This window comes from Colius striatus, chromosome 3 (assembly GCF_028858725.1).
Source record: "Colius striatus isolate bColStr4 chromosome 3, bColStr4.1.hap1, whole genome shotgun sequence".
NCBI classification, from domain to species: domain Eukaryota; kingdom Metazoa; phylum Chordata; class Aves; order Coliiformes; family Coliidae; genus Colius; species Colius striatus.
Genome location: NC_084761.1, coordinates 15,278,500 through 15,301,347, shown reverse-complemented (window position 1 = coordinate 15,301,347; position 22,848 = coordinate 15,278,500). Strand labels below are relative to the sequence as shown.

General features: G+C 52.3%; 1 protein-coding gene across 4 annotated transcripts in view; it reads left to right on the top strand.

Moving 5' to 3' along the window:
* PEMT (phosphatidylethanolamine N-methyltransferase) overlaps positions 1-22,470 on the top strand; it is a 50,556-nt gene extending 28,086 nt beyond the window's left edge. For 2 of the 4 annotated variants that reach the window (XM_061993646.1, XM_061993650.1), the window contains exons 4-8: positions 3,918-4,063; positions 8,160-8,271; positions 12,916-12,990; positions 13,782-13,842; positions 14,515-15,877. In XM_061993646.1, the coding sequence (XP_061849630.1) occupies positions 3,918-4,063; positions 8,160-8,271; positions 12,916-12,990; positions 13,782-13,836 (388 nt within the window). In that variant the 3' untranslated portion in view covers positions 13,837-13,842; positions 14,515-15,877. Of the gene's footprint in view, positions 1-3,917; positions 4,064-8,159; positions 8,272-12,915; positions 12,991-13,781; positions 13,843-14,514; positions 15,878-19,658 lie in introns of those variants that run through there. The other 2 variants (XM_061993649.1, XM_061993648.1) reach the window with 2 other exon arrangements.
* The last annotated feature ends 378 nt before the right edge of the window (positions 22,471-22,848 follow it).

Below are 22,848 nucleotides of genomic sequence, written 5' to 3'. Positions count from 1 at the left end.
ACACTGGCACGGGTTGCCCAGAGAGGTGATAGATGCCCCATCCCTGGAAACATTCGAGACTAGATTGGATGGAGCTTGGAGCAAGCTGATCTAGTTGAAGATGTCCCTGTCCATGGCAGGGGGTAGGACTAGGTGACTTTGAAAGGTCCATTCCAACCCAAACAAGTCGGCGGTTCCTGTGAAGTGGTGACAAGCGCAGAGTGATGGCGAGTGTCTGAGCAAGCATCTCTGATTCGGGAAGCAACACCTGCTGCCTTGACTTTCCTCTGCAAAACCCTGTGGCACGCTGTGGCAGTTGGGCAGCCCCGCTGCAGCCACCACTGCTGCTCCCATCCTGCCAGGAGCTGCCAGAATCTGCCCGTTTGCCAGAGCAGAGCTGATGGCTTTGGGTTTTTCCCCGTTGGGGTGGAGGATGGGTGCCTCTGGTGACACACTTCACGCCAGCAGGCATGGGGAGATGTAAGGGGGAGCCCCATTTTCCCAATTTCCATTTGCCAAAGTTGGGGGCACCTTCCAGCACACACACATATACACACTCCCCCATCTGGTGGCAGACATCCTCGTGATAGCAGCCAGGTATGTGATTAAAGTAGGTCACAGCCCACCCAGCCCTCCCCTGCACTGATAAGAGGAATGCTCCTCAGCTCCTCACCATGGCAATCGCTCAGCTCAGCACATAAAGCATTTCCAGGTACTGGGACAAAGCATGACTTTAATTGGTGTCCTCTTGGGTGCCGAGCTGGGCTGCTGCCTTGTCGAGCAGCCAGAAAGAGATGCTGTAACAAACGTGACTCAGAGGCACATGGTGAAAGGGACTGGTTTCATGACAGATTGGCTGCCTGACTAGCTCCCCTAGCAAGGGAAATGGCCAACACCTTGTCCTCCCCCTGCCAGGGAGGGTGAAACGCGGGGCGCCGAGGCTCCCCCGCCACCCAGGAGCAGTCACGGATGCCGGGATAATTGACGACTCCGTGCTGCTTGTCATGGCCCAGCATCATAAATGCTTAAAAGGTTTATTTACCAATTCTGAAGACTCCTGTGCGCATCATGTTTAATGCAAATAGAGAGTGTGTTTAGGAAGATATAAAACATTACTAGAGGGAAAGGCAGTCCATTATCTCCGTGCAAACACCTCCCTCTCTAGCTGTATGCCAAACAGCAGGGGACTGAGCGAGACATGCTGATGAGGATAACTAATGCAGGCCTACCCGACCATGAAAAGGAAGGATGGGATCATCTGGAGCAGGGGAGACAGCTTTGCCAAAACAAACCACGTCACGTGCTGGTTGCAAAACCTCCCAAGGCTGATTTGCAGTCAACTAGTCCATGCTCTTGAGGCCACCTTTTGTTCTTCTGCTCCAAGGCCAAGTCAGGTCACTAGCGTAGGACAGAGCAGCCTCAAGGGTGTAGGACAGCACAAATCCAGTTCATTGGAAGTGAGAAGCAACTTCCAAGTACTGTCCTTTAGCTGTACCTCTCTCTGTTCTGCCATCTCTTTGTTGGGAGCTGGGATCCAGGCAGGGACCACCTCAGTGTTGCTCTCCCACACCTGCCATCCCAGGGATCACAGAGCCACAGATTGGTAGGTGTTAGCAGGGACCTCTACAGATCATCCAGTCCAACCCCCTGCTAAAGCAGGTTCCCCTCCCATCAGGGGGCACAGGAATGCATCCAGACGGGTTTGGAAGCCTCCAGAGAGTGAGACCCCACATCCTCCCTGGGCAGCCTGTGCCAGGGATCATTTTTTGATTGCTGTGAGATCCCTTCCCAGTGCTGGTAACCTGTGGAGATGTGCTGGCCAGCTACAGAATCAAACTCTCAGCCCTGTGAATAACCGTTAGCTTCTTCCTATGTGGGAGCAAAGAGCTCCAGAGCGTTCCTGGGGATGTCACATTGTGCTTTGAGAGCAGGGCCAGGCCAGGGTTGCTCAGGTGGATGGGCACCTCCCCACAGGGATGGCTTTCCTCCCACACCCAGGCAGTGCCAGTAGTGAGGATACAGATTTGCACTTCCTCATGGTGGAAACTTGTGTCATTTAAAAGTAAATACCAGGGCAATGATGCAAAGCATTCTGCAGTTGCTTCACGTTGCAGCTGGATTTGTGTGTTCCCAGCAGTAAGGATTTTAAGCTAAACCAAGGTGAGCCTGGTGAGCGCAGGGCAATATGCTGGGGGAGGGCCAGCGCTGGGACCTGTGCTGTTATCTCGCCTGGACCCACACTGTCTCTTGGCTCCCTGGGAAAAGGAGAGACCTTATCACTCTCTACAACCCTCTGACAGGATGTTTTAGCAAGCTGGGAGTTGGTCTCTGCTTCCAAGTAACAAGTGACAGGACAAGAAGAAACGGCCTCAAGTTGCACCAGGGGAGGTTTAGATTGGAGATGGGGAAGAACTTCTTCCCTGAGAGGGTTGTTAAGACACCATCCCAGGCTGCCCAGGGAGGTGGTGGAGTCTCCGTCCCTGGAGATATTGCAAAGCCATGTAGCTGAGGTGCTGAGGGACATGGGTTAGTGATGGGCTTAGCAGAGTGAGTTGAGTGGTTGGACTTGATATTAAAAGTCTTTTCCAAACGAGTCTACGGTTGTTTTCTGTGCTTTGTTTCCTTGCTCCAGTCCAAAGGGATGATTAAATGGCCTGCTCTGTGGTCCTAAAAACTCCTCCACAGCAGAAAACCTAGTAGGAGCAAGCTCTGAGGAAAACAAAAAATAACGATCCAGGTTAACCATGGGGTTCAAATGTCATCCTGGACTTTGCTTGGTGCATGTAACTGGCCATCTGGTCTCTGGACCTTTCATGGTGCATTTCCAGCTGCTTGTCCATCAGGCAGGCAGGCAGGACTGTCTCAGCTTTCATTTGGGCAACAGAGAAAATCCATGGGGAAGCTGGACATCAGGGAAAAAAAAACTATCCCAAGCCCTGTGGGTAACGTCATGGAAGCACTTTCCAGCCGAGGAGCCTGGGAGTGCAGGCAGGAACAACTTTCCTGGCCCAGCCCTGGCAGGCGGCAGTGGCCAGAGACACGGGAGAGCTGTTATTCCACTTGAATTTCAGGCTCCAGGGTGCTCATTAAAAAAAAGGCTCAAAGTTTCCTACCTCATGTGTCAGCAACATGTGGAGAAACAGTGTGTACAGCTCTGCGGGTCCGTTATCTCCTCTGACTGTTGTTAATGGGCAGTTTTTTAATCACGGTGTTGTCTCCGGTGCAGTCATACGTTTGTATCAGAGCCATGTGAGATGCTGAGCCTGCCAAGCCCTGCTCCGGGCAAAGTTCAGGGGGCTGAAGGGAGAGGTCACAATTATTCCACTAACGAGCAAGGATTTGGAAGGTCAGACCTGAGATGCCTGAACAAGCCTGGAGCTGAGAAGCTGCGTTCACACTTGAAAAATGCCTGTCTCTAGTATTTTCCTTTCACTGTTGCAGTCCTCCTCCTGACTGTCAGGCTGCAGCCATGAATCACTCCTGGGCACGTGGCTAACATGAATGCTGCAAAATATTTTGATGGAGGAGAACGGGGGTGGGAACACGAGATAACCCAGCTGATTGTTCCCAACCCTTCGGGTCCTGTGCTGAGGCATCGCAGCCTCCAGCATTTGCAACGATGTCACTCCACAGAGCTCATGGTCACAACAGAACCTGGGGTTTGGTGAGCAAGGCAAAGCCTTTGGTATGGTAGTTCAGTGGGGTTGGTGTTTCCAGGAGTGAGCAAGAGTTGCAAGTAGAAATAGCTGCACCAGGTCAAGCCCTGTCTGCTCACAAAGCTTCAGCTCTTTGCTTCTCCCATTGAGAGGTTTAGGTGGAAAAAGAGACCCTCTGAAGGGTTCTCCTCAGCAGCACCCCCTCCCAAAGCTCCCAGGGAGAGGTAGGTGATGATAGTAACAAACTGCTGCTTTTAACAGCCCTTGTTGTCTCTCCAACAGCTTCACAGAAGCCATGAAGAGCCAGCCAAAGCTAGAGGGCTTGGACTGCCACTGGGCCTATTACTCTGGCTTGGCCATCTTGGCTGTAGGGACCTTGTTTGTCGTCTCCAGCTTCTTAGCACTTGGATTCACTGGAACATTCCTGGGTAAGCACTAAAAACTCATCGGCTTCACCACAAAGTGCATTTAGTCTTTGCAGGGTTCTTTTGCCTGGGCGGAGTCCTGTCAGAATGTCCTCATCTTTTCCTTCAGGGCTGTTAGATTTGGTCTTGGCTTTATGGTACCAAAGCATGACCTAACCATGCTGTTGCCTCACATAGGGAAGATGGTGCCGTGGTTTCAGACGGCAAGACCCCATCACCTTCAGTGCCAAGCCTGGCGTTGTGTAAAGCAGCTGATTGTCTGGCAATCCAAATGACTTCCAGAAAAGAGACCCCAATAAAGAGACCCCATGAGCAGATAAGCGTGATGGGTGAGAGCCATCCAGCAGCCTCTCTCTGAGACATGTGCCCAGGCAGGATCTCATTTGCTCTTCCCTCTGCAATAAACCTGACGTTCGTTGACAGATTCTTTTATCTGCCGCTTTATGGCATAAGGCATTTTCCACTGTGCCTGCTTTCACATTTAGAGAGTAATTCTATTAGTGTTGTTGACTTTAAAAACATGCCAGTATGTGTGGAATTCATAAAAATAAAATAGAGACAGGAACAATAAATATCTAAGGAAAGGAGCAGCTCCCGCTGGCTGAAATAATCACAGCCCCAGCTTTGACGCTGCATTTGGGCTGTGCCTTTGCAAGTGCTTTACAAACCAAATTCAATTAGCTCCTGCAGCGTCGCCAGGAAGAAGAGAGGGAGGTAATAAGCCTTCCTGGTTTCAAGTGGAGTTGCAAAGAAATGTGTTGAGTTGGCCAAGATCCTGCCGCCAGAAATAGAGCTCAGCACTCCTGAATGTGTGCCCTCACCCTTCGTCTGCGCAGCCCCGCTCCTGGCCCCGCGTTACATCCCTGTCCCCCAGCTACCGGGCACCAGCGTCCTCCAAAACTACCCACAGGCCCTGGAGGGATGCTGTGCCTTGGAGACATGTCCAGAGAGGCTGGGCTCAGGAGTACCCGCCAGCGAGAGCTGCTGGAATGCTCCTGAAGTTCAACCAGGTCTGGGGTTGTTTACGTAAAGCCTGATTCATCCGGCCAGGAGGACCCACAGGGCTCACACCACTGGGGAAAAGCAAAGAAGTGAGTCAGGCTCAGCGTAAGCAGCGAGAGTGTCCCCATCCCGCTCTGCTCTGCATGGCTGCTGCCTCCCAAATCCCCTGGGGCAAGGAAGAGGCAGACGTTCGCAGCCCATATCTGGCTCTCTCTGCCACCAGCACACCAGGTTGAGTCTGCGTGATGTGGCAGGGAGAGAGGCCAACTCTCTCTCTGCTACCTGGGGCATGACGGGCGCTGGGGCAGAGCTGAGTCAGGGTGGGGAGATGCCAAGACCTTGTGATGGTGCAGCCAGGCTGGCTTGGGACCTCTGTGCCACGGAGGCACGGCCCAGCTGGAGAACTACACAGCATCCATCCTTGGACTGAGGGTGGCTTCTCTGCTCAATGCTAGACCCTATGAGTCCAAGGCAGCAAACTCTTGATGGAGAATGGTGTTCAGCATGGTTTCTTACCCAGCTGTGGGGAAGACAAGGGGTCTACAGGTCTCTGAGGATCTCAGGTGGATCATTCTCTTGCTCAGGACTCACCTGGGGCTGGTACTTCCAACATCCTCCTGCATTCAGTGGTGTGCTGGTGCTGTGGGAAGAGCAGGGTCCCCCAGCAGTGATAGTACCTCTGACTGCAGGTAGCAAAGGGCTGCGCTGATTTGGCAAGAAGAGGCTCATAACATCATCCAATGTCTTCTCACAATCAGTATCTGAGCTTGAGGGAGGTTTTAAGTGAGCATCTAACACCCAAGCACTTAAAACATGCTGCAACATCATTTGACCCTTCCCTTTTGGGTTTTCCTGCAGCAGTGAGGGCTGAACCAGGCAAGACACAGAGACTGTGGTGGAGCTGCCCATTATATTCCTTTTACCAGCACATTTAAGCTTTGGAGTGGCTGCAGAGCCTGAAGTATGAGCTAAACTGTGCAGTGGGAGCTGTGAGTCACTCTCCTGCAACAGGCCTTGCTGTGCCAGCCTGTCTCCAGCAAATGTAGTGATGAGGGCTTGGCTTCTGGGTGGCCAAGGGCACGGAGAGGTGACTCTGCCTGTCTGAACCCATCTGCCTCACACCCCAGAGCAGCTCCTTCCAGCATTGACCAAGATTTCAAGTAAATCAGACTCAACCAAAGTGTCACTGGGCTGTGGTGAAGCTTCTGGAGGGATACAGAGGCAGCGCTTCAGCCCAGGTCAGGCTCCAGGGACTCTGGGGATCCCTGTGGGGCATGGCAAATGGTCTTGTGCTGCCCTGATGTCACCCATGTGTCTACACTGTGCAGCAAGATAGTTACACTGAGCTCCAGCAAAAAAAAATCACAAATTGGATGCCTGAGCCCCTCAGCCTGACAAGGAGCAGGATTTGAGGGGTTAACAGAGGCACAGGAGGTACCAGGGTGATGCAGGGCAAACTGATGCACAGTCCTTTCCCTTAGCACCTGCCTGGATAGTGGTGTTCATGTAACTGTGTGGGTTTGGAGGCAGGGTTTACATCAGAAAAGCTCGTGTCCTGGGGGAGCTACTGGCTCCCCTCCTTGCCCTGTGCCTTTACCTGCAGGGAGGCTGCCTGCAGGGTCCCACAGCCCCGCCGGTGCCGGGCTCAGATAAGGCCCTGCCAGCCCCATGGACCCAGGGCTTTGTGTGAACCTTCCCAGTGCCAGTGCTGCTCAGGGAGCAAGGTGTTCAGCCCAAAGTCGTGGGCAGGCAGGGTATAATGAAGCATTCTGACACATAAGAAAGCACAGAAATGGGCTGTGGCAGGGGGTGATGTGTTCTTTCTACCAGAACAATCTCAGAGATGCATTGCCAAGTAACTGTGAGAATATATAGCATGAATACCAGGCAATTATCTCACTTAGTGGCCTGTAGTTAAAGCCCAAAAGCGTTGTCTAATTGGGCAGGCGGTGTTTATCCTTAGAAATAAATGTTTTTGCACCATGTGAGGTCAAAGAAATTACACTACGATCCAGCTAATAATAATAACCTTGAATAGTTTGCACTCCTGTAATGCCTTTTGTCTGGATTTCTGAGCACTTTCTCACCATACATTAATCCTCACCACCCTCCGTGCTGTAAGAAAGACTGATGTTATGATCAGTGCACAATAGCACCGGGAGGGACAGAGGAGACTTGCCCAAGGTCAGGGAATGGGCTGGCAGCAAAGCTGGGAACACGGCCCCGGGTGGTGGCAGCTCCCTGGGCTGAGGGACCTGCACTGCTCCTCGAGGACTGATGCTGCATCTTGTGCAGTGGACGCGGGGCAAAATCCTCGCTGGGCTTTGTGTTTTCTCACATAAGAGCACCAGAAGTCAGGGATTTGCATCCTGAGCCTTCCTCCCTCCCGACGTGCAAGCTGCACAACGCCTCCTCGCTTGTCATTTCTTTTCCAGGCTCCTTGGAAGAGGGTGGAAGGATTACTGTGAGGTAGATAGGAAGCTGTTTGGATGCTGACAGTTCTGAAAGCTGCCCTCATTACAGATGACAGTCACCTATTATCATCATCATCATCATGCTGATAATTGAGTGTTTTGTAGGCAGAGGTGCTATTTTCTGAAATTCTGAGAAATCCTCTGGACTGTGAGATCAGGGGGACACTGAATGAGGATATTTGGTGGTGGTGGCAGCGTGATTATAACATCTCCAAACACCATTACAGGGCGCTGGGCTTATTTCCCCATTAAATGGATCTGATCCTGTGCACTTGCTTCCTCGTCAAGTGGCATCAGAAGGGCATTTTTCAAATGAGAAAGCTAGAATCAGCCAGTTGGGACCTCGAGAGCTGCCTCCCAATGAGGGACGTGGCTGCTGTAGCCTCATTGCAATGCACAAACCTTCCTCGGGGGCAAAGAGCCATTCCCGGAAAAGCTGATAGACTCAGAGTAAACAGCCAACCTATTTGTTGCTGTTTTCTCAGCCTGGAAGTGAGACTCCTCGTTTGCCTTTACTCTGCATCCCTGGCAGAGATGCCACACAGGGTATCAGCATGCCAAAGGCCCCCTGGGACTCCCAGCTTCATGGAGCCTAACCAGAAACCCTCTTTTTTGCTCTGCAGGTGATTACTTTGGCATTCTGATGGAGGCAAAAGTGACCAGCTTCCCCTTCAGTGTCCTGGATAATCCCATGTACTGGGGCAGCACAGCCATCTACCTGGGCTGGTCCCTCATGTGAGTACACCCCTACAAACACCACTGGTCATAGGGCAAGTGTGGGGTCTGTGCTCAGCAGGGCATAAGGTGCCTGGGCTGCACTGGGGGCCAAATAAACACTTGGTGATGGCAGTCACCAATAAACTGGTAGGGAAAGTGCAACATGCCCTGAATTCTCACTTCCTGACTATTTTTGTGCAAGCAAAGTCTTCTGTCATAAAAGCCTTGCAGCATTAATCATAGAAAAAACAAACCCCGGCCAAGTGCTGGGGAGAGGAAGCATCAGCAAATGCTCTGCAGCTGAATGAGATCCTTGGCAGGCTCTGCACGTGGAAAAATCAACAGTCAGGGCCAAATTCCTGCTGGGTGTCACTCGGCAGAGGCAGAGCACTGATCCTGGGGATCAGTGTGACCCTGTAATTACCCCTGGAAGAAAGCACAACAAGCCCCCACCCTCTTTCCCTTACTGCACCGCGATAACACTTCCGAAACACTCGTGTGATACAACACGGCTTAATAGCCTGCTTAGGAGGAAATGAATAGGCTGTAATTTAGCAGCAAATGAGCAATATACTCTATTCTGTGCAGCAAGTTTTATGTGGTTTTCATTTAATATCACATTTTATTTATTTGCTCAGGAGAGAAAAAAGAATCCCTGTGTGTGTTACACTGGGAGCGCGGAGAGCCCCGTGGGCCTTTCTCACCGGGTCTTTTGTGCTGCTGCTCCTGAGTGTGACCAACTGTCTTCTACTGTAGTGGAAAAAATGAAGTGCTTTGCCACTTTCTGGTTACCTTTTCAGCTTTCTGCCACCTGGTAATAAGTGAAGCCGATGGTTTCTCTCCTCTCTGCAGTGAGCCTTGCTGCTGTTTGTGCTGCACTTGAATTTCCCCCCTTGTGCTGTCAGGGTCGGCTGCACCAGGCCATTTGCTTTCCTGCCAGCCCTGTGGCACTGGACTGGGTCCAAACCCTGGGAAGTGGTGCCCAAGAGCTGGGGCAAGCTGACTGCTGGGGCCACGGCAGTGCCAGGCGGGAGAGCCAGCCACGGGGCCAGCAGCGGCACCATGGCAGCGTGGGCATTGCTGGGGGGACTGGGGTAGGGCTAAGGCAGGATGAGGCCCTCATGACCAGCACCACCACCCCCACAACAGAGCAGTAGGAGGAATTTGATCAGGAGGAATTTTAAGGAGATTTTATTTGTTTGAGATCACCATCAATCTATTTCCCAGGACCTTTTCCAAATCAGCTGAACCCTCCTGAGCTGTTTCTGGCTCAGAAATCCCTTCTTTACCCCCATAAGAGAGCACATCTCCCACTGGGCGCACGTCGCTTGGTCTTCCACCTCAGTCCTGGGCAAAAGCAGCTCCAAGTGGCTTGAGACAACAGTGTGATTGCCTGCTTTTTCTCGTTAAAAGGCTGCCACCGTAAAAGGCAGCAAGGCATGAAAAATAATTGCTGTTAACAAATCGCTGGAGCTGTGCAAAGTGGCATCAGGACACCACCTGCCTGCCCTGGGGAAGCTCTGCACAGCCTTTCCTGCTGTGGTTTTGACTGTTTTGCTTCCCTGGGACCTCAGCTTGGATTGCTGAGTTTTTCTGGGGAGTCCTAGGTCTCATCTGATGTCCCAGGGCTTTCAGAAGATGTTAGGTGTCAACCCTCAGAGGCCAGAGCTAATGTCCCAGCTCCATGGCAGTGGGAGAGATGTTGGAGGAATGTGTTTGCCCTCTGGTTTTGGACATAGAGCATATTTCTCCTCTCTTAGTGATGCAGCCGTGCTGCATATCATGGCATCAGAGCCCAAAAAATTGATTCTTTTTCATCTGTAAGGGCACATAACCACGTAACATCCTGGCACCACAGCAGCCAGCCTACCTTCTCACTCCAGCCAACCTTAGATTGTGTTGGACCCAACTCTAGCATCTTGTGGAGCAAGAGCCGCCCATTTTCTCACTTGCAGGATACTGTAGCTATCCCCATCTCATCTAACAGCAGCTCTGCAGCCAAAAACGTGTCCTCCAGATACACTGGAGAAGTCACCTTTGCTGATCACCGTGAACACAAGTGTCAGGGAGGGAAGGGCAAAGTGAGTGTCCCACATCCAACACTCAGGACTGGCAGGGAAGAATGCAATTGCCCTTGGCAGACATCTCACAGCCACGGGGAGCTGCAGAAAAGGGTTGGGGACAGACAGACTTCCTACCCCCAAAAACGTCCTGCCAAGGCAACAAAACCTTTCTGGCTGACTCTTTGTTGACCTTGCCTAATAAGTAGGTCGAGCTTGTGACAGGAGAGAAACAACTCACCCAAATGCTTCTCATCTGCTGCCTCAAGCAGCCTCGTTTCTCCTGAAAGACAAATAGAGCATTAGCTGTTTGTGTATCTCTGGTAGGGAAGTGTTTTAAAAAACTCATGGCAACAGGCTGTGTAAATCAGAGCTGGAGCTGCAGCCAAATGATGCAATTAGAGGTCTTGCTGTCAACAAACAATCATGCAAATTTGTTCTCTCTGATAGGAATCAAGGAGGAGACATGACTAAGCATGTAATAGTGAGGGGGTTGGGAGAGGAAGAAGTTGCCTGGTGCTTCCTAATGAGGGAAAAACTTATTGCAAATTGGAACCAGTGCAAAGGTGAAGATTTGTCTCTCCAGGAACTGATTAGTCCTGAAAGTGAGTCCAGTACCAGGTGCAGGTAGTTTGGTCTCTCCCCTGAAGGCATGTTTCCCCTCTGGTTGCCTTGCAGAGCCTTGTGGGATGTTTATCCAAGGACCCAATAAGTACTATTTTTTTTTCTGAGAGCCAGCTCTTGTCCCCCTCAGAGATGAGCTGCAACCAGCAAACAAAAGGCAATCAACACATTTTAATTAAGGCCAACATTTGCAGCTATTAGCTGAAGGCTGGGGATGCAGAAAGGATGTTTTGGGAGAGCTGGTGCCTGCGATGAGCCAGACACAGCCATACTCCTTGCTGGGAGAGATGGGGCCAGGACCTTCTGGGTGCTGGGTTAGCAAGGGAGGAATGGCTGCTGCCTGTGGCCACTGTCACCCAGGCGAGTTTGCACACCGTGGGGTGGTGTTGGCAACTGGTTTGGGGACTGGAACCCACCAGCTGAAATCCTCGTGCCCTAGCAAAGCCCCCTCTGCCTTTGCTGGCATCTGCCTCAGGCACTTTTAGGCCAAGCATCAAAGAAGTGTCCCCACACAGTGGTGCATGTTTGCTGCCAGTATTGATTATTTGGTCCCAGTTCTTTGGCATCAGTGCTGAAAGGAACAGGCATCTCCATTGCATCCACAGCCCTCAAGCACTTCTGCCCACAAACATTCAGTGTGGTGCTGTGTGGCATCAATGCCCTGTGCTGTGCCTGGTCCCCAGCCAAGTGCTGGGTCACAACAACCCCAGGCACTGCTACAGTCTGGGTGCAGAGTGGGTGGAAAGCTGTCTGGAGGGAAGAGGCTTGGGAGTGTTAATTGACAGCAGCTGGACATGAGTCAGCAGTTTGCCCAGGTGGCCAAGAAGGATAATGGCATCCTGGCCTGTATCAGAAACAGTCTGGCCAGCAGGACCAGGGCAGTGATTATGGCCCTGCACTGGGCACTGGTGAGGCTGCACCTTGAATACTGTGTTCAGTGTTGAGCCCCTCACTACAAGAAAGACACTGAGGTGCTGGAGCGTGTCCAGAGATGGGCCACAGAGCTGGGGAAGGATCTGGAGCACAAGTCTGATGGGGAGCAGCTGAAGGAACTGGGGGTGTTTAGTCTGGAGAAGAGGAGGCTGAGGGGAGACATGATCGTTCTCTAGTAAGTGATAAGACAAGAGGAAATGGCCTCAAGTTGGGCCAGAAGAGGTTTAGATTGGAGATTAGAAAGAACTCTTTCACTGAACGTGTTGTTGGACACTGTCCCAGGCTGCCCAGGGAGGTGTTGGAGTCCCCATCCCTGGAGATATTGCAAAGTCATGTAGCTGAGGTGCTGAGGGACATGGGTTAGTGCTGGGCTTGGTAGTGTGAGGGGAGGGGTTGAACTTAATGAGCTGAAAGGTCTTTTCCAGTGGAAATGATTCCATGATTCTGTGTCTCCTCACTGAAGGACACCATTCATCTGGGCCTTGGGGAGCTGGTAGGACACGTTCCTAAAACATCTTGCAATGAGTTTAAAGGTGAACGCAGCCCCTACACACTCAGCTCTGGTGCAACACCCACCCAGCACCCTTCCCAACCCCATCCCTGCCACTGTTTCAGTGTGTAGGGGGCCATACTCTGCTCCCACTGCCAGGTGTCTGCACCCTGGGTGGCCAGTCTCTCTGTGCACATCAGGCATTTCCCTTGGAGCATTCTGGCTGGGAGCCACAGCCCTACGTAAGCAGCTGCTCAGCTATTAAACAGCCTTATCGTCTCAGGACTTCGCATCAAAGCAGATCTCTTAGCAGAGACATGCAGGGAGCAGACTTAAAAGAAGACGCTGAAGTAGGCTGGGGAAGAGTCTTTGCCAAGTAACATCTGTCTAAGACAGTTAACATTAAGTCCAAAAAAAACACCTCCCCTTTTGTTCACTTCTGTTTAATGAGGAATAGAGTGCTCTCCTGGAGACCTGCGTCTCATTCCACTTTCTAAACCGGGTCTTGCATAAGCCTCTGTACTTACCTGATCTTTTCCATCTCTTTCAAAACAGGCATGCAAGCCCAGCTGGCCTTTTGCTGACAGCTGTAGTGGCAATTTCCTACACAATTGCAGTGCTGTACGAGGGGTGAGTAGCTTTGCCAAACTGGAGAGCTTCTAATTATTTCTACCAGCTTTAACTCCCAGGTTTCGGGGAAGTGCAGAAGCAGAGATTTTTTTACCAATAGTTTCAGCGGGGAAGAAAGAAAACAGAGGGCTGCTTTCTGATTGTTTTGATAATGGTCAGATTCCTCTTTGAAGCTATTTGCTGAGTTCTAGGAACGTTGATTCGTTTGTTTATTTTTATCAAAATGACATCTTTTATGGGTTTTTTCTTTCCTGTGCTTGATTCTGTCTATACAAGAACAATAAGGAAAGCACTGAGGGAACTGATTGTGTCAGTCTGAAGAGACCCTGCAAGAAGAGTTTGCATTCTGTAGTTCCTTGGACGGGTTTCTCTGGTGTTTTGCACCACAATAGTCTGGCAGCCCTGGAAGGAGCAGCCTAGAATTATTCCCAGAAGCAGCAGTTGTGCTTCAGCAGTGAAAGATCTTTTGTGTTTGCAAGGGAGGAGGAGATTCAAAGAGAGCAAAGGCCAGTCTGAATGCAGGGGGAGTCCGAGCATGTGCTGAGCCTCATCCCACATGGTGCAGGAATGGTCCTTGGTGGGAGCAGCTTGTATCTGCTCTGCAGTCCAGAGAGACTCAGGCAAAGATTGCTGTGGCACAGGGATAGTCAAGCTGTGCCTGTGAAGGGCAGAGTTTCTGGGCCTGAAGGAGAGCATACAGTAGTCTCGAATTTCATTCTTACACCCTTATTTTGCCCATCCCTTGTGTTTCTCCACCCTCTCCCCCCACATCCTCATCCTCCTGACCACAGGCCTTTCACGGAGGAAATCTATCGGCAGAAGCAGAAGAGAACGAAGAACAAGTAGCAACAGGTATGTTTGTTGATGGCTGTTTCAGTGAGAGGGCTGCTTTTCCTGGCTCCCCTGCCTACAAACAAAGGTGTTAGATGGGGGCAGGAACACCAGCAACCCCGCTCCCAGCCTTGCTTACTCCTGCTCCTCTGGAGCCTTTCCTTTGCTTCTCAAGGGATTTGAGTGTCAAACCTCCACTAAAACCCATGTGGGAAAGCTTTGCACATGTCCACCCCTTGGCACCCAACCAGCAACCCCCAAATTGTGTTGATTACATACTTGAGTCAGTGCGAGGGAAGGTTACTGGGGAGCTTTGAGGCTCCAGGCTTAGTCGAAATCAGGCAGAAAAGAAAGCAGCTATTGGCCACGGCAGGTGCTCCAGCAAGTGGCAGGGATGGCGTCAGAGGGCATGTGTGCCTGACCACCCCACAGGGAAATCAGGCAGCCAGGCCTGAGCCAGCAGCATTCTGCACATTGCCTTGCACCAGCTCACCCCAGAAACTCAGCCCAGCTTGGCTTTTGGGGGCCAAAGGTGTCTACAAAAGCATAAGTTCCTGTCCAGGCTGCTTTCCCTGAGGTTAAATGCCTTCCTGGAAGATGAGGCTTTGGCAGCCCTGTAGCCTCTGCCCCAGCCAAGATGTAGTAGCAGCAGTGAGGTCCCTGACAGACTCTTGTCTCTTTGCCTTTTGCAAGGCAGTGTCTCGGATACCTCGGCCTCTCCGGTCCCCACACTGTTTGACTTGCCCATTTTCCCGAGATGTATCCTACTAATCAGCCCAGCAATCCTCAATGAGCCAACTGAGCACCCTGCAGTACTGGAAGAGATCAGAGGAAGAGCCCGAGCGTGGCAGCACCTGCTCACTGGGAGCTGGAGGTCCTCAGGTCTCTGTCCTCATTGCTGGGTCGCTGCAGCTCCTGCCACGAAGGCCACGCTTTTCCGGGAGCCACATGGCACGGGACGTCCAAGCCTCTTCTCCCACACCAGTTACTGGAGATCTGCAGTTCAGCACCAGCCTCAGACTGGAAGACAAGCAGAGTAACGATGGAGAGACTGGGAGCCTTTTGTAAGAGAGCTCTGAGTGCGGGGAAGCACCAGCTCCATCTGATCCTGAACGTCGTCAGAAGAAGCTGCCAAAGAGAAGCAAACAAAAGCTCAGGTGAAGCAATGGAGAGGGCTCAGGACTTGAGGCATTTAAATGCATCTGGAGAAGCAAGAGGGGGAACTGCTGTTAGCTGAGCAACAGCTAAAGCTGCTGCAAACCCAGCAACAAGCCCCCTCTTTTCTGAGAGAGAAAACCTCCCCATCCAGTGTTGTGGTTTCCCACCTTTGCAGAGCCCTGTAGCATCTCCACACTGTTAGCAAAGGCTCCAAGAAAGGTGACTGAAAAACAGATGGAGATGAAGGTACAGCCTAAACCACTGCCCAAGGGAGATGGAGGGATGGCAGCTGTCCCGTTGGGCAGCCCCAGCATGGAGAAGACCAAGAGGGAGAGTCAGTCCCCATCCATGTGCTGCAGATATCCCACCCCCAGCCCCCTCCATGCACACCCAGCCCCTCCTTTTTCCTGGGGGTCATCTGAGGGTCCTGCCTGCCTTCCCCACCATCCAGTGCCTTCCAGCTCTATTTCACTGCCTTGCAGGGGCAATGAGTGGCAGAGAGGGAAGGGTCTACTTCTGCCTTCGGCGCTCTGCAGCAGCCGGGGCTGGGGCTGCCCCTCCACCCCTGCCACCAGCCTTGGCAAGTCCCAAAGAGCCCAGTGCTGGATCCTGTCTTGAGTGGGAAGACCTCCAGAACCAGGCTCAGTGTTTACAGATTCCCAGAACAGTTGGAGAAATAAGCTGTCAGTGACCAAAAAAAAAAGCAGCCTAAAGCCCGTGGCAGCAGCGTTGGAGACGGGAGTTGCGATGCTGTGGCTCCATCGCCCCTTCCACAGAGGGTCCTCCGTTTTCTCAGTATTACCTCTGCAAAACAGTCTGTTTTCTTTTTGCTTTTGCATGTTGTAATTCACCCTTCAGGCATCGCTCAGCAGGAATTAAAAGTGTTGGTTACTTTTCAGTGCAGCCTCCGTTTCCTCCGGCTGGGCTCACAGACCCAAGTGTTTGCATCGCACCGCTTCAGAGCCATTACACAAAGAGGTTGTTTTTTATCGCCATCTCAATGACCTTCCTCTTAAAGATTTGGACATAGCACTATATTTTTAGATAAGTTTCCACATCCCCTTCACAGTTAATGTTTATAGAGGGAGGCTAAAACAGCCCAGTACCCATAGCAACCAGCAAGGAGACGATACGTTGCATTATTCAGACAATTTATGTCAGAGTTGCCAGTCCTGGCTCAAAGTCTCTGATGTAAATAAATTCAGATTTGTTGGTAAGTGAAATCAGTATTTACCAGAGACACGTGCTTGCTGGGGAAAGAGCACTCTTAACGAGACCGCAGCGAGGGCTGTTTGTGCCGACTCATTCCCACTCTGGGGACCACAGAGCTGCCTCCCCTCCTGTGCTAAGCACAGAGCTTTGGTGCTGCACTGGGACTGGCTTCGTGGACTATGTCCCCCTTGATCCTCCGTTTCCAATGTGGCCTTTCCTGCTTCCCAGCTGCCCCTTGTCAGCTTTGCATTGCACAAGGGCTTGTCTGGGGCTGTGCCAGATGTATCCCCTTTCTTGGGAGCTCTTCCCGCAGCAGCCAGCGCGGGTTCATGTGTCGCTGCGTTCGTGGAACTGGTTCTGGCTGCCATAAAGCTGGAGTTTGACGTTTCAGAGGCATCTGCTCTGTTCCCTAAAGCAAATCTGAGGAGCTGGAAGGCCATGTGCAAGCCCATCTCGTGGGGTCCAAGCCTGCCTTTCTCCCTCAGATGGGATATTGACCCTGGCCAAGGCCAGTCCCTGGTGTACCAGGGACTGTAGCACTCACTGGGGCTGTGGGGAGAAAAACACAGAGAGACCACTGTTTGTATTGTTTTATGATCATTAACAATGGGAGATTTAGGGAGTCTCCTTCACTATAAGGAAAAAGAAAAGATTCCTCTCCAATTACCTAATATTTCTAACAATTTGAGATTACAGAAGGTGGGGATGAAACAGCTGAGCATAAAGCATTGGTGGTGTCAGAGCTATTTCCCCTCTTCCCATCCCCTGGGCCAACACCTGGCTGTGGCTGGGCCGTATCCTGCACTGATGGCCTCCAGGCCTTGTGGCTTCCAGATCAGGGCTTGGGACTCTTCCTGCTTCCAAAGGAGAGACCTGCACAATTGGACCCCAAGAATCAGCCATTTGCATCCCCACACGGGCAGGAGCATCCCTCTGGCATTGGGGGTGTGTTGAGCACCAAGAGGGGGTCTCTGGGATTGTGGCCATGGGTTTTCAGACTTTCATGGCTCCAGAATGCAGTGTGGGGCTTGCTGAGGCTCCGGAGCTTGGCAGGGCTGGTTTGCCTGCAGCCTCGGGAAGCGCTGCACGGAGGCTGAGTGCATATGCTGCCAACACCTCCCGTGACGTTCGGGATGTTTCTCCAGAGCAAACACTGGGAAAGGAGAAACTAGTTAAATCTCAACTCCTACCTGGCAGGGATGGACAGGTCACCGAGTGCATTGCACCGCACTGCCGTGGGTCACCCCATCCTGCCACGCGGCCCCACCAGGGGCTGCGCCCAACCCTCCCGCTCCACTGGCATTTCCCCTGTCTCCCCGGCACGTCTCCTCTCCCTGCACCTGGTTCAGGGTTGGTTTGGGTTCAAGGGATTTGGTTTTGGGTTCCTCACTCAGTATTCAGTTCTGAGCCTCTCCAAGAAAGACACTGAGGTGCAGGAGTGTGTCCAGGGACGGGCAGCCAGGCTGGGGAAGGGTCTGGAGAACAAGTCTGATGAGGAGTGGCTGAGGGAACTGGGGGTGTTTAGTCAGGAAAAGAGGAGGCTGAGAGGAGACATGGTCACTCTCTACAACTCCCTGACAGGAGGTTGCAGCGAGGTGGGAGTGGATCTCGCGGGTAACAAGTGACAGGACAAGAGGAAACAGCCTCAGGTTGCACCTGGAGAGGTTTAGATGGAATGTTAGGAAAAACTTCACTGAGAAGGTTGTTGGACACTGTCCCAGGCTGCCCAGGGAGGTGGTGGAGTCCCCATCCATGGAGCTGAGGTGCTGAGGGACATGGGTTAGTGGTGGGATTGGCAGTGTGAGGGGAGGGGTTGAACTCGGTGAGCTTAAAGGCATTTTCCAAAACAATTCTATCATCACCTGTACAAACCCAAACAGCCAATGGGCACACAATGCAGGGCCAGCCCCAGGCCCCTTGGATGCTTCTTCCAAGGATGCTTTAGGAGAGGGAGAACACATCCTGAGGTTCTTTTCCCTGAAGGCAACTTGATGGCAGGGACAGCCAGAGGTGAGGACGTGCCCCTGAGGGCTCTGACATCCATTGTGACCAACCTTAACCCTGCGCTCTTGTTTGCTTTCGGGAGAGTGACGGGCACTGGCCTCTACGTGGCAAGCAAACAGGATTAGCCAGGAGGGGAGAATAAACACGTGGTGCAGTTGAGGCAGCGTGTGTCGCATCAGCAGAGCGATGGAGACGTCACAGTTCCTGTCGGGCTTCTGCCAGGCCCAACTCCCGTCAGGGAGATGGAGGGAAATGGGTTGCTCAGGGCTCATCTCAACACCGAGGAGCCTTGGCACAGCCCTTTGGTGGGCAGCAGAGACAGATCTGTCTGATAGCAACTGGGATTTGATGCAAAAGCAAATATGAGATTTGAGTGCAAGCAGTTTGAGGGTTTTCTGGGTCAGTTTGGCCACTGACTGCTTTAATGTGGATCCCCTAAACCTGAGAAGGCAGGTGGAGGACACGATGGGACTTACAGGGGAATAATCCAGTCTCCTCTATGCAGGGAGAGCAGGCTGGGCTTTATATGGTCACAAAGAAGTGCAATGGGAAAAACACCCTGTTGGGAAGCTGTTTCCAGGTGGGAAACCACCCAAACAAGTTCCTGAGGTGATAGCAGGATCAGTCCCACCTCAGCAGAGCTGGGGTTGAGCTGGCTGGCTCCTGCTCTCGGCTCCATGGGTGCAGGCAGCCCCTGTCTTGTGAGTGCCCGAGAGAGGCTTCAAAACATCTCCCAGTTCCAGGAGAGCATCAGCCCCCCGTGCCTGCCGTTCCTGCTGCCCTTCACCTCAGCCATACCAGGGATGGTGTGAAGACACCGTCCAGCCCACCTCCGCCCTCCACCCCGCCGGCCCTTACGCACGGAGCTCCCGCCATGAGCCAGAGGACAAGTTCCGAGGCTGTTTGCTTTGCTTTGCACACTAACGAGCCTCCCCAGGGCAGCCCGGCAAGCTGAGCGCCGCGGCCTCCTTGCATCTAAGTGCAGAACAAAAATGCTGGGAATGTGCTGCTTTTTCCATGCCGTGTGAGGGAAGGCGTTTGCTGAGCACGGCTCCTTTCTGAAGCGGGGTCGAAGGAGGTAGGCAGAGCAGCCAGAGCCCCCCGGGAAGGAGACAGCGGGGATGGGCTCTGCCTGCTGTTCTGCTTTGCTGCTGCACTGGGGCTGAGCATTTGCAGCAGCAGCAAGGGGCTTCGATTTGGGCAGCAGCACCGAGCGGAGCTCCAAGGTGCATGTCCCTCCACCAGCTCCAGCTCGTCACTGCCCATCTGGCTCCTGTCTCCTCTTGGGCTTTTATTTTTGTCCTAAAACCCCAGCAGCCATCGCCATTTCCATGGGAACCCTCCTGAAACCTGCTGCAACCTGCCTGCCAGGGTCAGCGAGTCTCCCTCTCCCCCGTGCCCTATATTCCAAGCCCAGTCACTGCCCATCTCTAGTTACAGATGACATTTATCTCTAATCCCAGGGAGGCTGCCGCTCTTCAGAAGGGAGCAGAAGGTACCAGAGTCTGGGGACATGTCCAGGACACACAAAGACCTTTGTCCATGCTGGATGCTGGCGAGATGCTGCTGCCTCTGAGCGAACTGCGAGCTAGAAGATGGCATGAGATGGGATGGAAATGGGACCCAGCTTTGCCACGTGGTTTCTGCCACCTTGAAGGGGAGTTTTTTTCTATGGCAGGAGAGTGAGGTGTCACCCCACTTAGTGAAGCCCCCGTGGAGTCGGGCCACCATACCCCACCTCTTGGCCCGTGCTTGGCGCCTGTGACGCTTGTTTGGCCACTGGTAAGGAAGGCAGCAGCTCGGAGCCACCCGCCAGAGCACACACTGCTTCCCCAGCCCTGCACCGCCACACTGGCCCTCAGCGGCTGTGGCAAGTTCATCTCAGCTCTAGCACACACCAAAGATGAGAGAAGGGGAGCAAATGCAGAAAGTCCAGATGCCACGGTATGGCACGAGACTGCTGTGGGAGCTGCTCGGGGTGGCGTCTCCAAGGGAGCGCTCGCCTCCTCTTGCCTGCATGACTCAAGGAATCGGCGATTTAAGACATGTCTCAGGCTTTCAAATTCTCAGTTAATCAAATCCCAAATGCTAAAAAGAATCAGGAGACATGAAAAATGTTGCTAAAGAAGTAGGGGGTGGGGGAAGGAAACAAATAAACCCACCCCCCACAGTCCCCTGTGACAGAGCGGCCCGCTTGTGCATCATATCTCATCTGGGAAAAATTATATGTTGTGAATTACGTGCTTCTTTTGAAAAGCCTTAAAGCAGATTTAATAAAATGAGACAAGCTAATAATATAGGGAATGAATAGCAACCCTGGATGCTGCATCTTGATTTAATCAGATGCTTTTCCCTAGGGGGACGAGCAAGAGCTATAGCTAAAGCCTCCCATCCCTTCCCTACCCAGCTGCTCCCCTCTTCCTCCAGCCTGCTGCTCCTTCTCCTGTCCCAGGGGAGAGGGATTTGAGGTCCCACAAGACCTCGCTGTTCACCAGCAAATGGTGGGAAACACAGAGCCCATGCTGATTATTTGTGAGCAGGCCAAGGAGCAGCAGTCTGGGGTGTTGTGCACCACACAAACAGAGGGTCCTGTCTGAGCAACAAGTCCCAAACCTGGGCAAGAGAAGCAGGAACTAGGGAGCTGAGAAAGCCAGACTGGGGAGTGGGTTTGGCTCTGTGTGCATATAGCAAAGCACCACTCTGGAGCCAGGGAACACCATAGCAGTGCAGGGGGACAAGCCCTTGGTAGGACATGAAGCATCTTAACAGCAGAGATAAGGAGCTCCTGTTGGGTGTGCTCCTCTCCACATCCCGGGACAGGCAGCAGGGTCTGCATGTGCCAGGGCGAGAAAAGCACAAATGCCTGTTCCAGTCTTGGACCCACAGGACCCTGCCACAAACCGAGACCGGCTCAGCCTCGCACTGACAACACTTCCCAGCTCAAATCAAAGTCATGTTCTGATGTAATTGTTCTTTTCCAAGTATCCCCCCGCTCGCCTGTCCCTGGGCCGGGCGTGATGTGCGCTCCTGGTACATTTTGCTTCCTCTGTCTTTGCAGAGGCTGGTGTTGCTGTGAGCTCTGTTTTGCTGCTCGCACAGTTCGTCCAAGGCAGACCCTGGGGAGCCACATGTTCTGTCGCTGGGATGTTTGTGTGACTTTCGTGGAATTTCCTTCCCTCAGCCACTTGCTTGTGGCTGCCAGGCGGGTTTTGTTCGTTGGCAGGTGGCTGGTAAACGCGGGAGGGTGCAAATAGGGAAAGAAATAGCAAGAAATGGGGGATTGATCCATGCTGAAGATGTTCAATTCCATTAGAAGTGTCTGTGGTTGCTGGGTTTTCATGTAGAGTAGCCTGCCTGCGGCTCTTGCTGTACCCAGCAGCTGCATGAAGAAGCCTGTGTCCTCTAAAAGCGGGCAAGGAGCAGAGGATCAAAATCGGAGCAGGTAGTACAGCAGCCGTGGGCCAAAATGCTGTTTTATCTGCCTCTGCTGAAGACTCAGGCTATTTGCAGTCAGGTCAGGAATAGGTGGTGATTTTTAAGAGAGTCATAACTGTGGGGAGGCTTTGCCTCACAGTGAGGTGGATCCTTTATCATCCATCACTGGCAGTCAGCTCCCAGCAAATGCATTCTGCTTTCACCAGGAGATGAGTTTCTCGCTCATCCTGGGGTACTCAGACTAATGCCTTGTAATGCTCCTCTCCAGAGACTCTGCGTGAGGAGCTGGGCTCTGGGACAGCACAGCCACCCCCACACCCTCTCCCCAGGTGCTTCTGCAGCCATCATTTCTCCTCCACCCTCCCAGGGTCCCTGTCTTTGCTTCAGGGGGGCTCCTGGTAGTGTGGCTCCAGTCACAACCTGCACCCTGAGCTGACCCACAGGATCCCGGTGGCACACTTGCCTCCCAGTGTGCTCTGCCTTTGCTGTCACTGAGGAGCCTTTGGGAGGGAGAAAAAGGATTTTCCATTGCTCAAAACTGTTAACCTAAAAGTAGGCTTCAAGTAGGCTATTTTTACCCATTCCTGGCACTCTTAATAGTTGTATGGGTAACAACAAACACCAATCATAGAATAATTTGGGTTTGAAGGGATCTTTAAAGGTCATTGAGATAACTTGATTTGTCTGTCCCCCAGAGATTGGCACCTCTTCTTCCCCCCGTTGTTTTCCATCAACTGCTTCAATTAAATGATCTCTGTTATTTTGGGGTGATACATGTATGCTCTTGTAATTGGCTCTTAAATCTCTTTGCTGTCTAGCACACAGATCAATAAATACGGGAAACTGTCCCACTTTCCCCCAAGTGTCCTTGTGCCTCTGCAGCCAGGGAGGATGTTTCCTTGTGAGCAGAGAAGGGGCTGCTTGAACCGTGGCTCCTTCCACCTTGCAGATGGGCACAGTTTCTCCAAAAACCTTTGGACAGTGCCTAAATTAATGTCCAAGCGTGAGATTGCACTTGGAGGAGATGCTCAGCAGCATCCATCCCTTTCCCAAGGGAAACACAGTTTCCCAAGGGCAAACACAAATGTGCATCCCTGAGGTCACTATCAGTGTTGTAGGGGAGGCTTTTGCTATCCTGAACCTTACTTAAGCATCACCTTTCACTAGGGGTTTTTTTTTTCTGATAGATTCTCACAGGGAGTTTTTTGATTCAGACTT